Source organism: Acomys russatus, chromosome 28 (assembly GCF_903995435.1).
Source record: "Acomys russatus chromosome 28, mAcoRus1.1, whole genome shotgun sequence".
In the NCBI taxonomy this organism is placed as follows: Eukaryota; Metazoa; Chordata; class Mammalia; order Rodentia; family Muridae; genus Acomys; species Acomys russatus.
In genome coordinates, this window is record NC_067164.1 from 26223522 (window position 1) to 26240372 (window position 16851).

A 16851-nucleotide genomic window follows, 5' to 3' on the forward strand; every position below is an offset into this window, starting at 1 on the left:
GAACTTAGATTACTTGTACAATGATTTTTTTTTTTTAAACTCTGGGTAAACAGTGTTTAGAAAAGAGCACTTTTAATTTTTGAGTAGAAGTTGAAAAGAAAAGAAATACATAACAAATTAAAAAGGAACGTTTTGGGCCTGAAGAAATAAATGCCGTAACTGTAAAGAATGCTTGTGACTTTTGTAAAGGACCTGGGTTCTATTCTGAGAGGCAGGTTGGGCAGCTCATTAACATGTGTGAGTCAAGCTCCTCACATTCTCTTCTGGCCCTCTAGAGCCCACACACAAGTTGTATACACACAGTCATGTAAAAAAAAAAAATCTTAAAGAAAATCAAGCAAATCATAATTTATTGCACTGAGAGCAAACACATAAAGAACACACAATTTTTTTATTACAATTGTCTGTCTAAATGGTAGGGGTGTGTGTGTGTGTGTGTGTGTGTGTGTGTACCAAGTAAAAGAGAGTGACAGAGAACATTAGAAGACCCAACAGTCTTTCTTATACAGGGGGATATTTTACATGTAAGAGATGGAAGTTGGTAGTTGTGGTACCATTGTTGAAGGGATTAAAAATATTAGCCATTGCTGATCAGAGTGAGATCCTGACATTCCAGCCATTGCAAGACTTGAGGTGGGAGGGTTGCTATCAGTTCACTGCCATCCTAAACTATACAGTAGTTTCAAGGCCAGCCAGGAGTAGAGAATGACTCCTGTCTAAAAACAAAACCAAACAATTTGACGGTATACACAGATGTGGTAAACATTCCAAGGCCATACTCCAAAGGGAAATGACTCTCCCTCCCCAAGAAGCCACCAGGTAAACCTATCTTCTCGGTTAAGGGTGGGGCAGACCTTGTGCGGGTAATCACAACTGTGTTTTAATTGGTGTGTGCAACAGCCGTGTCACGCACGCACACAGTGTTTCACAGTGCACGCAGCACACAGCGTTTCACAGTGCTGCTCCGCATCCTCCAGCTCTTACATTTTCACTTCAGTTTTCTGCAATGTTTCCTGAACCTTGGGAATGGGAAGGTGATAGAATGTTCCATCTAGGGTGGAGTGCACGCAGTTATTCTCATAATTTAAATAGCCGTGCTTCCCTGTATTAACTACCATGGCTTCAGTAAGAAGCTCCTTTGACTGAGATTGGAAGCAACAGAAATATGTAAATAGAAACACAAATACTTAGAAATCAGGGTGTCAACAGGACTGCTTAGAAAAACAACATCCATAGGTTCCCTTAGGACCCTTGACATTCATAGCCATGGTTTTTGACCATGTTAAATCGCCAGGCCTAAGATCTCATTGGTAGCAGTTGCTTAGCTCCAGAAACGTGCTTTCCCGTAGGCACATGTTGTCTGGCACATCAGTGTTGGAGCGTCCAGAGTCTCGCACAGGATAAAACTTTTAGTGCCTTTTCTCCTCCCCCCCCCCCCCCCCCCCCCCCCCCCCCCCCCCCCCCCCCCCCCGCAGCTTGCATAGTACCTTGCAGCAGCACTATGAAAATTAGGCGCCTGTGGCTTTCCTGCTCAGGTCATGATTGATTCACTTGTGTGCTCCAACCAAAATGTGTGGTGTTTGAACGGAAGGGTTTTTATCGTCTAGATATGGCTGGTAACCCAGAAGAACGGCAAGAGCCTATATTGCTTGGTAGGGGCCACCGGAGCCTCTCCGGCCAGTAACTAATATGGTGGCTACCTGTGTCCGGCACTGATGGTTTATTTAGTCCCTTGTGGCTTTTAGGAGCAGTGCTGTTCACTAATGTGTGATACTTCTGCTTGTGTGGATCTGTGTGGGTTTGTAGGCAGCCTAGACTGCATACAGAGTTCCAGGCCAACAAGGGCTACATAGTAAGACTCTTTTCCCCTACTCCCTTCATGAAAATGTATTTTAAATTAGCTTACAAACTAGTGGTGTTTCATAATGCTACTTTGTACATCTGTAGTTTTGGTTAAACCAGTTTCTAATCATCCTTTCCCCTGTGCTCCATCCACATCCCTCCTTAAACCTTTAGCTTCCAGGATTTTCTCATTATTCGTTCATATCATGTATATTCTACTGTGCCCTTTCACTGTGTGTATTATATAGTATGTGTGTATTCAGCACGTTATCTTGAGTTGCAAGATCATGGATGCCCAGATGATTTCTTTATGTGCACTTCATTTTATTTATGCCTTCTTCTGGCCTTTTCTTTTCCCATCTGTCATTCCCAAACCTGCTTGAGAGCCATTCTGTCCCCAGTATTCCCCTCTCTACTTACAGTGTGCCCATATTCTACACCCCACCGTCCTCCTCACCAATAACCTGGTTTTGCTTTCCTATCCTCCATATATACTTGGTGTTAGAAACACACAAAAATAAAAACAAACAAACAAAAAAAATGAACCTGGAAACCTTGTGTGAGGAAGACCCGGTGTCAGGGTTGTGGGTGAGCCAGCCCCAAGGACATGAGTATGGAAGAGCTGCCACAACCACTCATCTGCTGTGGGGTAGCATGGGCGCAGGGGTGATTCACCTCCATGCCTTGGCCACCTCTGGCAGTTGGGAAAGCTGCCCATGGGGTCAAGAGCTAGCCTTGCTCCTCCTCAGCTGCAACACTCAGAAGAGCAGGCCCTGCACTTTGTCTGGACAGCACAGCACAGCTGACTCTAGTGGTAGGATTTCAGGTGAGCCAGTCCTGGGGGAGAGAGTGCAGAAGAGCTGATCCTGCCACTTGTCTGAGTGAGATGGCATGGGTGCGGATCTGATGCCTTGCCCACCTCGCCCCTTGCCACCTGTGGCAGCTGGGAGAACTGGCCCCAGGATTATAAGATCTGGAGAGCTAGCCCTGCCCCTTGCTGGCTGCAGCACTCAGGAGAGTGAAACCTGGACTTCGCCTGAGCAGCACAGTAGACGTGGCCCTGGTGGTGGGGTCATGGGTGAGCCAGTCCCAAGAGTATGAGCAAGAAAGAAGTGGCCCGGCCTGGACAGGGGGAGATGCCCTCCATCCCCTTGCCCCTCACCACCTGAGGCAGTCAGGAGAGCTGACCCGAGGTCATGAGAGCAGGTGAGCCGTCCCTGCCCCTCTCCTGGGCAGCACAGCAGGACTGGCCCTCGTAGAGGGGGCATGGATAAGCCAGCCTTGAGGGTGAAAGCCCCCCCCCTCGACCATGATGCTCTCACCTCTCACCACCTGAAGCAGTCAGGAGAGCTGGCCCTGGGGTCATGAGAGTAAGTGGGCTGGTCCTGACCCCACAAAGAATGTTTTTTCCCTTTCTCCCTTTACTTTCCTGCTTCTCTAGGAACTACTGAGGCAGTGACACTCTGTAACTGACATGGGTGTGACACTCTGTAACTGACGTGCGTGTGACACTCTGTAACTGACGTGTGTGTGGCACTCTGTAACTGACGTGTGTGTGGCACTCTGTAACTGACATGCGTGTGAGAACACAAGGAGGATAAAATAGAAAAAAAAAAGAACAGAAAAGAAAAAGGGAAACCTAGTTTTTATGAAATGACATGTGTTCTTTTTAATTTCGCCTATATGTGTGTCAGTGTGCATGAGTGTTAATGCCAGTGAGTGCCCAAAGGTATTGTCAGATCCCCTGGAGTTAGAGTTACACGTAGTGGTAAAGCCATTCGAATATAGGTGCTGGGCACAAACTCCACTCCTATTTAAGAGCAGCTGTTATTCTTAATTGCTGAACCATTTCTCACCCCCATCCCCAAAAGAAAGGAAGGAAGGAAAAGAAAAAACAAACAAACAAACAAACCCTTTCTACCTTAAAAAAAAAAACATGTAGCTGCAAAGTTTGGGTTCAGTACTGAGAAGTGAGGGTACATAATGACCTCAGTTATGGTGTTTGGCTTCCTTTATTTTCTTAATGGAGTTGAAAATGAGTTTGGTTGCTGAGATGAGTAGCCTGCCCAAATGGTTCTGACCTTTGTTCACTGCCCATGTCCTTTTCCATAGGGTCATCAGAATTTGGTCATTTCCGTGCCCAGTTAGTTATACATAGGCATACGGTACGAAAAAAAAAGGATTTTCCTTATAGGTTCATTTGTAAAGTCTGTCTTGTTGCCCTTATACCTAAAACTAGTTCAGGCCAAGCAGTCCATAGTCGGGATGTGTTCTAATTTGTGATTGAATGGAGTCCATATTACCAAGGTGTTGGTAAATGGAATAATGTATTTTAATTGTTTAAGGCAGGTATACGTGCATCCTAATGCATAGAGGGTATTAGATTGACAATAAGTTACCAGGCACATTTTTCAGAAGTAGATACTTGCACTGTCCAAGCCAAGCACAGTTTCACATTGTTGTTACTTCCTATGCCGCCTGCCTCTCTGTTGCCCCAGTGTCCAGTGCTAATCTCTGGAATCCATGCAGCTGCTGTTTTGTCTGTAATCTGCCAAATAAGTTAATCCATTGTCATTATATCCAACTTCCTTCATGATCTTAAGTTACGAGCAGAACGAATCCAGATTTGTGTCAAAAGTAGGGATATGAGCAGCGTCTGCCTCAGTTTCTGATTTCTCTCTAAAGTGTTACTGGGTGTCTACATTTCTGTCAGCATTCTTGTCATCCGGCTTCCATCACAATGGCCTGGCCCTGGCAAGGTGGCAAATCTTGTCAGATTGGCAATAAACACTATTTCCCTGTTATTTTAGGAGCCTGTGACCTTTGAGGATGTGGCTGTGAACTTCAGCCCAGAAGAGTGGGCTTTGTTGGATTTCAGTCAAAAGAAGCTCTACCGAGATGTGATGACAGAAACATTTATGAACCTGATCTCCATAGGTAAAAATAAACACATTGATTCTTTTGCCTGTTCAGTGAGAGAACAGCTGTTTCTTGCTCTCTGTGTAGTCTCATGAATTGAAATATTGGAAGGGTACATGGTGGTGAAGGCAGCCTGTCAGGTCCTATTAAACTACAGAAAAGGTACACTGTATTAACTGCTCTCTATTGTTGGGGATGCCGTAATGATTTTTTTTTTTTTAATTTACTTCAAGGGAAAACAGAAGAAAACATTGAAGAGGACTATGTAATTACCAGAAAAAATCTCAGGTAATCCACACTCAGATATTTGCAATTTGTTTTAAGAAATATGATAAGCAAACCAATGATCCAACTACATCTGAATGTAAATCAGTTCTATGTCAAATTTCTCTAAAACCTGCACTGAGTTTGTGCATCCAGAATTGTTGAGGATCCCATCGCTGTGACCTATTAATATTTCTTAAATGTGTTACATTAAGCAGTGTAAGACATTTCCCAGTGATTTGTTGTATACAAACAAAAGTATTTAATATACTTTTATCAAGTTGTCTTTAGGACTTGGAGATATGCCTCTATGTTAATGCCAGTAAATATTAGTTTTAAATTGGGATATATCTTCAATAACTCTCATGAAGGACATTCAGGTATTTCCATTTCATCCTGCTTGAACCACGCCTTTTGCATAAGCAATGTTCCCCATTGTTAACTGGTATAGACATTTTAAAATCTTATTGTTTGGTAATTTTATACATGTATGCAATGTATCTAATCATATCAGTTTCCTTCTCCTTCCTCTCCCAACTTCTTGCAGCATCCTTCCCTGCATCCCTTTTCTAGTCACTACATGTCTTCTTTTGAAAAGATGGGTATTGGCTTTTGCTTTTGTTTCTTTGCATAACCCACTGAGTCTCGACCCCAAAGGAGTGGGTGCAGGATATTCCAGTGGAGCATGTCGAACCCACAAGGGTCCAAACTCCTGAAGAAAACTTCCTTATATAAAAGTCAAGTCAACGCTTAGATCAGGCTTTTTCTGTGGGGCCCTCAGAGTGGGTGTCATTCTGCTGCCGCCTCCTAAATACTCTATTAATAGGAGCTAACAGAAGTAAGCCACAGGCCCTAGCCTCCAGCGCTCTATTGCAGTTAACTTATCAGTATGGCCTCGGGCACCAATAACTGACACAATAAGATTATAGTGTATTTTAAAGCTGCAACCACTATGCCAGGCAGAATCTAAACTACTCTAATTGTATGGTCTCAAAACCTACATATACACCAATAACTTGCCTATCTGATGACTCCTGGGGCAGCTTCCCACTTCCTCTCGGAAGCTCCCCCTTCCACTTCCTGTCCTTCTGTCCAACTGATTGGTTAAACAATGGTTTATTGACAACTGCTACATCCATTCAAGGCATTCCTCCACACTGTTTCTCTTAGCTAATCATAAAACACTAGTTATGCTCTTTTCATTTTTTGCAGAACTCAGATGATTGAGAGAGACTGTCAATATGAAGATGGTTGTGAGTGTGGAGAAGCCCACCACCAGATTCCAGCATATGCTGCTAGTGAGGACCTGCCTTCTGCAACAGCCGTGTACGAAAGCAGTGTGTGTGCAGGAGGCGTCAGCGCTCACTTACCGTCCGATCTGAATCTCACTGGGAAACATGGAGAGCAGCCACTTGAGGATAAGGGACGTGTGCACGTAGCTTTTCAACATGAGGGACGTTATGCAGATTTCACCTCTTCTGAGTCCTTTCAGGTACTTGAAAGTCCTAGACAGATAGTTTATAAAGAGAAACACTCTAATGCAGCCTATAGGAGTCTCAATTCTGATCAAAATTATACGAGAACTTATAATGAAAGTACATGTTACAAATATAATCAGTTTGAAAAAACCATCAGGAGATACTTTCCACTATATGAAGGAATCCACACTCGAGTAAAACAATTTTTGTGTAAGAAATGTGGAGAAACCTTTACTAATCTCAGTCAACTTGTCTACCATGAGAGAATTCATACTGGAGAGGAATGTTATGTGTGTAATCAGTGTGGAAAGGCATTTAGACACTATTCATACCTTCAGAAACATGAAAAAATTCACAGTGGAGATACACCTTATACGTGTAAGCAATGCGGCAAAGCATTCATTCGTTCATCACACCTTCTTGTCCATGAAAGAATTCACACCGGAGAGAAGCCTTATGCATGTAAGCATTGTGGGAAAGCATTCAGCCATCACAGTGCCTGTTACAGACATGAAATAATTCACACTGAAGAGAAACCCTATGTCTGCAAGCAGTGTGGAAAAGCCTTTACTTGCTCTACATCCCTTCGGAACCATGAAAGAATTCACACTGGAGAAAAACCTTATGCATGTAAGCAGTGTGGCAAATCCTTTATCCAACGTGATGCTTGTTATAACCATGAAAGAACTCACACTGGAGAAAAGCCGTATGTATGTAAGCAGTGTGGGAAGGCATTTACCTGGTCCACATGCCTACGCAACCATGAAAGAACTCACACTGGAGAGAAACCTTACACATGCAAGCATTGTGGGAAAGCCTTCACCCATTCCAGTACCCGCTACAGTCATGAAAGAATTCATACTGGAGAGAAGCCATATGTATGTAAAAAGTGTGGGAAGGCATTCATTCACTCAAGTCATCTCATCAGCCATGAAAAGATCCACACTGGGGAGAAACCGTACCCATGCAAACATTGTGGGAAAGCTTTCATTCAGCGCAAGGCTTGTTATAATCATGAAAGAACGCACACTGGAGAGAAACCGTATGTATGTAAACATTGTGAAAAAGCATTTAGGTGTACCACATACCTTCGCAACCATGAAAGAACTCACACTGGAGAGAAACCTTATATATGCAAGCATTGCGGAAAAGCCTTTACACATCAGAGTGCCCGTTACCGTCATGAACGAATTCACACTGGAGAGAAACCCTACGTATGTAAAAAATGTGGGAAAGCGTTCAGTGATTGCAGCTATCTTGTGAAGCATGAAAAAATCCATTGGAGAGAAACCTTACACATGTAAGAAGAGAGAAGCTTTTATGTTTTCCACATTCCTTTATGTACATGAAAGAGCGGACAGAAAAGAAGCGAAGAACTTACAGCCGCATATCTGGTGGCCTTGTCTGTGGACAACTTACTTATATTTGAGGTACGGAAAAAAAAAAAAAAGGTTTGAACAGCTTATGAGAAGGCTCGGTGTGTAAAAGTGCTTGTGGCAAAGCGTGATAATCGGAGTCCCATCCCAGGGGCCCATATGGTGAAAATAGAGAATTATTCCTGAAGGATTACCTCTGTATCTCATAGACACAGGTGGGCACACACACAAATAAGCTCAATATTTATGTAAAAAAAAAAAAAAACAAAAACAAACGAAATGGACAGTAACTGAGACCTGCAAACGTGTAGTTGTCATCCCCGATGTGCAGCAGACACGGGGTAAAATCCTATTGCACTGGGCATGGTAGGGCATGCCTTTTGCTCTGCACTGGGTAAGGCAGGGATGGTAGTCCTTAGAGGATTATGATGGATACAGTGGGTCTGGATACCACATGAGAAGTTGAAGAAGAAGCTAGTTACAAGCAAGTGGAATTTTCTTTACAAAAAAAAAAAAAAGGAAACAAAAGTTAGAGAAGGGGTCGAGCCACTCAAAGAGGCCCTCAGTTTGCTTCTCAGTATCCACATGGGGTGGCTCACAACCAACCACCTGAAATTCAAAATGCAAGAACTGTGATGTCTTCTTCTGGCCTTTGCAAGTAGGAAACACAAGTGTACACATACATATAAATAAAATTCATCTTTTAACAGATTGTATGTAAGAAGCAAGTAGAAAGCTATGTTTTTTTCAAATAAGAAAATCTATGAAGTATTATCTTGTAACTCAGTCTTAAGAGGATAATAAATGTTGAGGCAGCAAATTCATTTGCCCAGAATATTTGTGGAAATAACCTGGAATACAGTAAAATTATGAGCATTTTTTTTTTTTTATCATTGTTCTATTCTTATACAAGACCTTTAGGTTACATTGTTGTGTTTTATAGTTTTGAAATAAGAGTTGATGAATAATGTCATGGTTTTGCCTGTATTGCTTCATGCTCGGACTGCTGAAGCCACCCAGCCATTGTCGCTCACAACCACATTAAAAAAAACACACTAGTGTCGAGGTGATGTAAGTTTGGTGAATTAATTCCAATTCAGTGGATATTGTTTAAGTGAACTGAGGTAGTGATTTTTCCATTTTACTGTAGAGTGGTTAGATTCATTGAACTGAGATGCCTCTGTAATAAAACAGTAGACTTGATTGTGCCTAACTTGTTGGTAATTGTGGCTCATTTGAAAGTGAAAATGTATGCTTCTTAAAAATATTTTCTCACCATTATATGGCATATTTTTAGAATTATTATTAATTTCCTTGCAGTTTTCTTACATTTCTGTGAAAAGTGGAATTTTCCTGGTGTTTATGTAGCTTTTGTATTTTGCGCTCTTCAATTCTTCAGTGTGTGTTTTGTTCCAATAAGAGTGGGTTGTTTTCTCTTTTGTTTGTAAACAGTATCTCATTATTTAGGCTTGGCTGGCCTAGAACTCACATACTTCCTGCCTTTGCCTCCAAAGAGTTGTAATTAAAGCTTACACCACCACACCGGGCTCAAATGAGATTTCTCTGTGTATGTTTTTATGGTATTTATTTATTTAAGGAAAGGTCTCATGGTATAACTCCAGCTGTCCTAACTATGTAGACCCATCTGGCATCAAACGGACAGATTGACCCACCTGTGACTTACAATGGCCAAGATTGAAAAAGTATGAGCCAATACACTTGGCTATGTGTTTTACAGAGATTTAAAAAAAAAAAAAAAAAAAAAAAACTTAAAAAAAAAAAAGAAATTGTTATTGGTGAGGGCGTGTTTACGCTTCCCTGAATGTGGGTGCGTGCGGAGGCCACAATCATCAGGTTGTAGCTGTAGAGAGGCGTCAGACAGCTGGAATAGGCGCCGGGAACTGGACTCGACTTCTGAAGACCAGCAAGATATCGTAGGTGCTGAGCCACCTCTCCAGTCCCTTGCTCTTAATTTTTCTGATAGTTTTACACACTTATATAATGAATTTAGTCTTCTTCCCTCACACATTCCCTTTCTATCTTCCTCTCTCTTGATGGTATCCTTAACAAGTCCCCTTCTTTTTTTTATTTTATTTTATTTTATTTTTTATGTCTTATGTGTGCCCCACTGATTCTAACTTAGGACTTGTTCAAGCATGGGTTAGAGAGCAAAATGTCTGAGCCTAGACCACTGGAAAGATGACTGCTCCTCCGCAACAACCATGAATTGGCTGTACCCTCTGCTGGGTATGTGGAGATTCATGCTGGCTTCCCCTATCCATGAGGAAATGCTCACAGACCCAATCTCGTGTAGATCTGGTACAGATAACCATAGGTGCACTGACACACACACACACACACACACACACACACACACACACACACACGCACACCACTTTTTTTTCAGACTGTATATATGTAGCCCTGGATCTTCTTGAACTGGCTATGTACACCAAGTTCTCTGCTAACTCACAGAGCTCTACCCACCTCTGCCTCCCGCGCTGAGAGTAAACGCGTATTCCACTATGCTCAGCAAGTTTTTACATCTTTTCGCTGCACTTTTTCGAACCTGTGTCTTTGTTCTACCTCCTCTTCTGCACCATTCCCTGGTCCTCACCTATTTAGGAATCAACACTCTACTTATAACATTTGGTCAGGTATGGGTTTGTATCCACTGAAGACTGTGTCCAACGTTAATCTCTGCCTGTGAGTGCTTACAGGACAAGATGACTATGTAACCATGTAGTAAAAAGCAACTCTCTCCCTCACCAAACAATGTTTCAAATACAGGAACAGACCTGGTGCCTCCAGAGAACCGTCACCCCAATCATCTAGTGTCCTGGTATGGGAAGGTACTTTCTTCTAGACTACCAAAAAAAAAATCTACAATCTTTCCTGCCTGCAAAATATGCTAGAGCAATGGTGGCACAAAGCTTGTGGGAGTAGCTAACCAATGTTCTTTGACTTAAGGTCTGCTCCATGAGATGGAACTCGTATCTGACACTGGGTGACCAAGAACCAGAGACCAGATAGCCCAGGATCTAAGATAAAACCAAATACTACTGGTCTAAAAAAAGAAGTATAAATGAAATGACCCCTAATGATAGTCTGCTATACTCATAGATAGATAGGTGCCCTATTCAGCCATTATCATAGAGGCTTCTTCCTGCACAGTTGGGAACAAATACAGAGACCCAAAGCCAGACATTATGTGGAGCAAATCTAACTGGGATGTCTCCATTAAATCCCTCCCCCTCAGAGCTCAGAAAATCCTGCAGAAGAACGGGCAGGAAAAGGGTAAGAGCCAAAGAGGGTAGAGGAACCCCGTAGAATATATATATATATATATATATATATACATACATACATATAAGCTTTCAATTTAGTACTTTTGTTTTTCGTCTTTGAAAACTGCCTCATTGCATAGGCCATTTTGAATGGGATTGTTTTCTATTTGCTTGCATTTTTGTGCTGTTATGTATTCTATGCAGGAATCCTTTGTTAGATATATAACTAGTGGAGGCTTTTCTCCCATTCTGTAGACTGCTTCTTTATTTGCAAAATAGAGCTTTTTTAGTTCCACAGAGTGACAGCAGTTGATTGTGGGCCTTTACCCTGTGTGACTGGACTGCTACTCACAGGGCCCTTATCTATGCCCGTGTAGATTTTATTTAACTTTACAGCCTGATCACTGACCCTCCCTCCTCTCCTCCTAGTGGCGCCTTCACACCCCTCCGTTCCCCCATCTCCCTGTCCTCAGAAAAGGGGAGGCTCTCCCTATGGGTATCAAACCACCCTAACACACCAGGTGGCAGCAGTACTAGATGCACCATTTCCCAGTGAGGGCACACAAGTCAGTCCAGCTATGTGAAAGGAATCCAGAGACAGGCAACAGAGTCAGAGACAGTCTCCTCTTTAATTGTTAGCGGACCCATGTGAAACAAGCTGCACATCTACTACATATGTGTAGGGGGCCTAAGTCCAGCCCATACATTCCCTTTGGTTAGTGGTTCAGTCTCTGTGAGCCCCCTTGCTCTCAGGTTAGTTTATTCTGTAGGTCTTCTTCTGGTGGATGTCCTTGGACCCTCTGGCTCCCTCAACATTCCCCCACTCTTTCACAAGACTCTCCTGTTCATTTTAATACACTCTTTACTATGTCTTCTAGTAGTTTCTGAGTTTTGGGTCTAACACTGAGCTCTTTGATCTGCTTGAAATTATTTTTCATACAGAATGAGTGATAGGGAAAATATTTTATTTTTTCCACTTGTAGCTATTCACTTTTCCAAGTACTATTTTCTGTCTGTAGGTATAAGGTTATTGTGTAATTCAAATACTAATTTCTGTATCCCCCCATATTTGGTTGCAATCATTGTTCTGAGTTCTCCTGTCTCAATGTTGTGTAAACTCTGCTTCCCAATTATTTGATAATATGCCAATAAAGCAGCTTACAGCCAATCGCCAAGCAGGGCAGAAAACAGGGCTAGCCTTCATGCCAGCCAGGGGAGGAGATGTTAGAAGAGAAAATAGAGGACTCAGCCATGGAAGAGGTCCAAGCCAGAACAGGTATCTCTGGGACATAAGCTGGAAGGAAGCCAACTTAGCTTAGAGGGTTAATATTAGTGTAATAACTGCTCAGTTCTTGTGCTGGGAAGCTTGTTAAATAATATAATAGTATCTCAATGATTTGTGTGATAACTGGGTCAAGGGAGAAATTGAGAAACAAACACAATTTTATGAAAATAACTAACACCTGTCTTGTGTCCAATATGTATATTTGACTTGTCAAATGTCACATCGCTGTAGTGTGAATGTCTACCCAGATCTTCAGTTGTATTCCCTTGATCAATATGTGCTTCTGTTCCAGTACGAAGTTCCTTTTAAAGATTATTACTATTACTATGGCTCCATAGTATAACTTGAAATCAGAAATGGTGATAGTTCCAATAATATTATTATTGTTCTAATTATTATTGTTCTAGATGTTTCTGTTCTTTTTTCTTTCTTTTTGTTGTTGTTTTGTTCTTTGTTGTTTTGTTTTGTTTTGTTATCCTGGGACTTATGCTTCCAAATTTATCTTAAAATGTATTTTTTTTTTTCTGTGAAGAATTGCATTTGTATTTAATGGGAGTTGCAGTAGACATGCAGAATGCTTTTGGTAGGATGGCCATTTTCACAGTATTAATTCTTATTCATTAGCATTGAAGGGCTTTGCATCTTCTGGTGTCTTTAGTTTCTTCAGTGTTTTTTATTCTATAGGTCTTTTACTTCGTTGGTTAGATTTATTTCAAGGCTTATTTATTTTCATAAATAGGGAGGCTACTGATTTTAGTATGCTAATTTTGTAACCTGCCGTTTTGCTAAAAATTCTTATCACCTCTAAGAGTTTCCCGGTGACACCTTTGGGGTCTTTGGAATGTAGCATGTAGCGTCTTCAAATAGGGAGACGTTGATCTATTCCGTTCCTATTTATCCATTTTATTTCTGCCTTTTATTATGTTAGCTATGACTTGAACCATTACGCTGAACAGTACTGGAGACAGTTGACCCCCTAGTCTTGTTCATAATTTTACTTGGAAATGCATTGTGGTTTTCACCATACAGCATTATGATGCTATAGATTTTTCATATATACCGGTTGGGAGGCTCCTTCTCTTTCTAGTGTCACCAAGGACTTTATTATAAAGGACTTGGAATTTTGTCAAAGGCCTTTTGTGCATCCTAGTCTTTACATCTTTAGCTCCACTTATAAAATGAAACACATTTACTAATTTGTGTTTGTTGACCCGCTCCTGTATGCCTGCAAAGAGCCTAGATTTACCATGGCAAATAACGCCTTTTACATATTCCCGGTTCCATTTCTGTGTGCTTCGTTGCTGCAGTACTGAAGTCCATTAAAGGAGCTGGGATTAGCAGAGACAAACTGTATCCATAGTTGATGGGATGCCACCTGCTGGCCTGTGGCTTTGTGGTGCCTGAAGCACTGTTTAGAGTTTGTGCTCAGTTCACAGTTTCTCATTTGCTGCTGAGGTGATGATGTTGGTTCCAGTAGCAGTTGCTCTGAAATTACTGAATAAACCGCCCACCAGCCCACCTTTTGTATATTTCCTGGTGGAGGTCTATTCACATGGTTTCAGCCTTCCAGTGTCTGGTGGCTTCTGTAGCTGCAGCAGTTCCTGCATTAGGTCAGTTACAGAAACAAATTTCAGTTTAATAATAATTAAATAATTAATAAAATAAATAATAATTAAAATAAAAATAATTAATAAAAAAAGTCCCTCCCTGTCCTCACCCATGAAAATTACCATGTAGCATTCTTTCTTCTAAATTCTACTTTATTTGGAGTCCTTATGCCTCAACCTCCCAACCGCCCAACCAAACATAGAAGAAAGAATATTAGTGGAGAGAGGAGGCCCCTTTACTTCTCCCTGCTGCTTAGGCTCAGTTGGCTTCTTTGCAGATATACCCATCTCCATCAACAGCAGACCAGCCAGCAGTCTGCTCCAAACTGCTGCTCCCCAAATTGTTTCTCTCCATCCGTCTGCTCCAAATCACAGCAACACCTGTCTCTAGCCTCTTCCAACTGTTACACCCACACGCCAACACTGCACACCACACCAAGCTCTCTGGGCTCCTGAGTACATCATCAGAGCCCTAGACCATGCCTCTCTCCATGCTGCAGGAGGAAGACCATCGCCAGATGGCAAAACCACACCCCTCACGAGACAATTAAGAGGTGTGTGTAGACAAGCTAAAGCTCAGACTAAAATTTCACACTTGGGATTAGAAGAAACACACTTGAGTTTACAAAGAAACCAAAACATACATATCCCCTTTTTTGTTTAAAAATAATGCTTTTGTTTAACATGAATAAATTATATACAAAAAGATCAACTCTTAAAATTATCAGGGAAGAATTACATTTAGACTGCCCAGTCCATTCGTATTTGGCATCCTTGGAAAAAGTATACCACTATCTTTTCTATCCTGGAAAGTGCTAAATTCTGTACCTAAATCACTTTCTCATATCTATCAACCTAAATACATCTACCTAGACCTTAAAACATCTTTTTAGACCTAAAACATTGTCTTAGTTCCTAAACAACTAAACTTAATTGTAATTAGACTATGACTATCTAGTCTTCAACCCCATCAGAAACTAAGAAGGAAATAATATTAACTGAGTATATAGGAAGCATAGAGCAAATAGCTTCCAGAACTAGAAATGACAGAGACAGTTGACTGCCTGGACAGTTGCCAGAGGTTTTTCTGTGTCACTGGGCAGCCAGTCTTCAGCCTACTGTCCCAGAATATCTGACAGGCTTTTCTGTACAGCAGGGTTTTTGAAGGGCCAATCATTTAGTCTCTGCAAAGTTGAACAGTCAAATTTCCAGTGTCCTGCTTGTTCACAGTTTTCTCAGCCAGCCTGCTATCAGCAGTTGAAGGACAGTTTTTTTCTCCAGTGGCTGTCTTGCTACATTTGTTTCTTTGATGCCCATCATATTCTTTGAAGTAGGTTGGAAGTGCTGCCAGGAGCAGATGTGTCTCTCTTTCAGAAAAGCCCTTTAATATTAAAATATTTTCTCCGATGTGTTTAAAGACCATCTATTTACCTACCACTATATAGTGTATAATCATTTCTATCTACCTATCAATTTATAATAAAGCAAAGTTGCTTATTTCCAGCTATGTACTATTTGCTTAAACTTGAAAACATATACAGGAAACTAAATAAAGCTTGTTTCTGTAATTAACTAAACTGGTATCTAACAAGATTAAAGGTAAGCTTATTTACAGATGACTAACTACCAATTGGCATCTCCAATAAACCTGAACAGTTTGCAGTAGTTAGCTCTCACAAGACTAGAATTTTATATCACGTTTTCAAATAAGCTGCATATATACAATACATCTAGCAAAAGCCGAACAAAATAACCTTAAATTTCTATCAACATACAATAAATGAGTTTCATATGTATAATGAACAAAGGAATCTCAATCCATACCAATACATATTATTTTAGACTAAAGATTCAATAATCCACCTTTTATCCTATAATCCCATATTCCCCTCCCCCCTTTTCTATCATCCCCTTTTTCATCCTTTCCCCTAATACCAGATAGAAGAGAAATATAAGAGAAAAAATAAAGGGAAGAAAGCAAAATGTCCCTATTTAAACACCCTTGTGTTGTTTTCTCCCTTTCTGTGACCAATCTATAATCCATCAACCCATCAAAAATGCTACTCCACCTTTTGGAATGGGGGGTGTTGTACTCCTAAAATTACTTCTTTCTGTCTGGGGTGAAAAACAACTTTTGGTTACCATTAAAATAAGTAGGATATTGGGCAGGTGCTGGAAAAGCTATCCGTATATTTTTCTTCCAGTCTCTGTGTTTTCTGTCTAGTCTCCAAGTCTTCTGTCTAGTCACCATGGGATAATCCTTTGAATTTGACCTGGATATAGACTCTTGAAGAAACCATAACTGAGGCAGTCTGTGAGGATGAGTGACCTGGGATACTTCCTTTATTTTCATTGTTATCTGGCATTTTTCTCTGAAAAACAAACTTTTAAAGGTAAGATTATAGGTACACCACATCTGCACCATGAGAACCAGGTAGCCAGTAAAATTCGTTTACCATGTGAAGACATTCATGTCTCAGCTAGTAGAAGGTCTTCCCTGGCCAATTCTAATCTTTATAAGTTTTGTTGGTAACTGTATTTTTTCATTCCTTGTAGATGCATAAGCATAACCACAACGGGATTCCATTCTGCTATCAACACAACCTTATAGCAAATGGGTGGATTTATTGCCACAGTTTTTTTCCCCTGTAACCCAGTGTCTCGGTTGCTGTTATTCGTTTTTTTTCACCAACATTAAAGAAATTTAGAGTTAGCAAAGCACTATGTAGCCTGGCCCTTTGGTGTCTTTACTCTTCCTTTTTGTTTAGTAAGCATCTCTTTTAAAGCATGATT

The 16851-nt window shown here is 41.1% G+C and overlaps 1 protein-coding gene across 3 annotated transcripts in view; it reads left to right on the forward strand.

Annotated features, from left to right (window-relative positions):
- LOC127211011 (zinc finger protein OZF-like) overlaps positions 1 to 7871 on the forward strand; it is a 62237-nt gene extending 54366 nt beyond the window's left edge. For 2 of the 3 annotated variants that reach the window (XM_051170832.1, XM_051170833.1), the window contains exons 2-3: positions 4995 to 5049; positions 6238 to 7871. In XM_051170832.1, coding sequence (XP_051026789.1) covers positions 4995 to 5049; positions 6238 to 7807 — 1625 coding nt within the window. In that variant the 3' untranslated portion in view covers positions 7808 to 7871. Of the gene's footprint in view, positions 1 to 4652; positions 4780 to 4994; positions 5050 to 6237 lie in introns of all 3 variants that reach the window. The other variant, XM_051170831.1, reaches the window with a different exon arrangement.
- The last annotated feature ends 8980 nt before the right edge of the window (positions 7872 to 16851 follow it).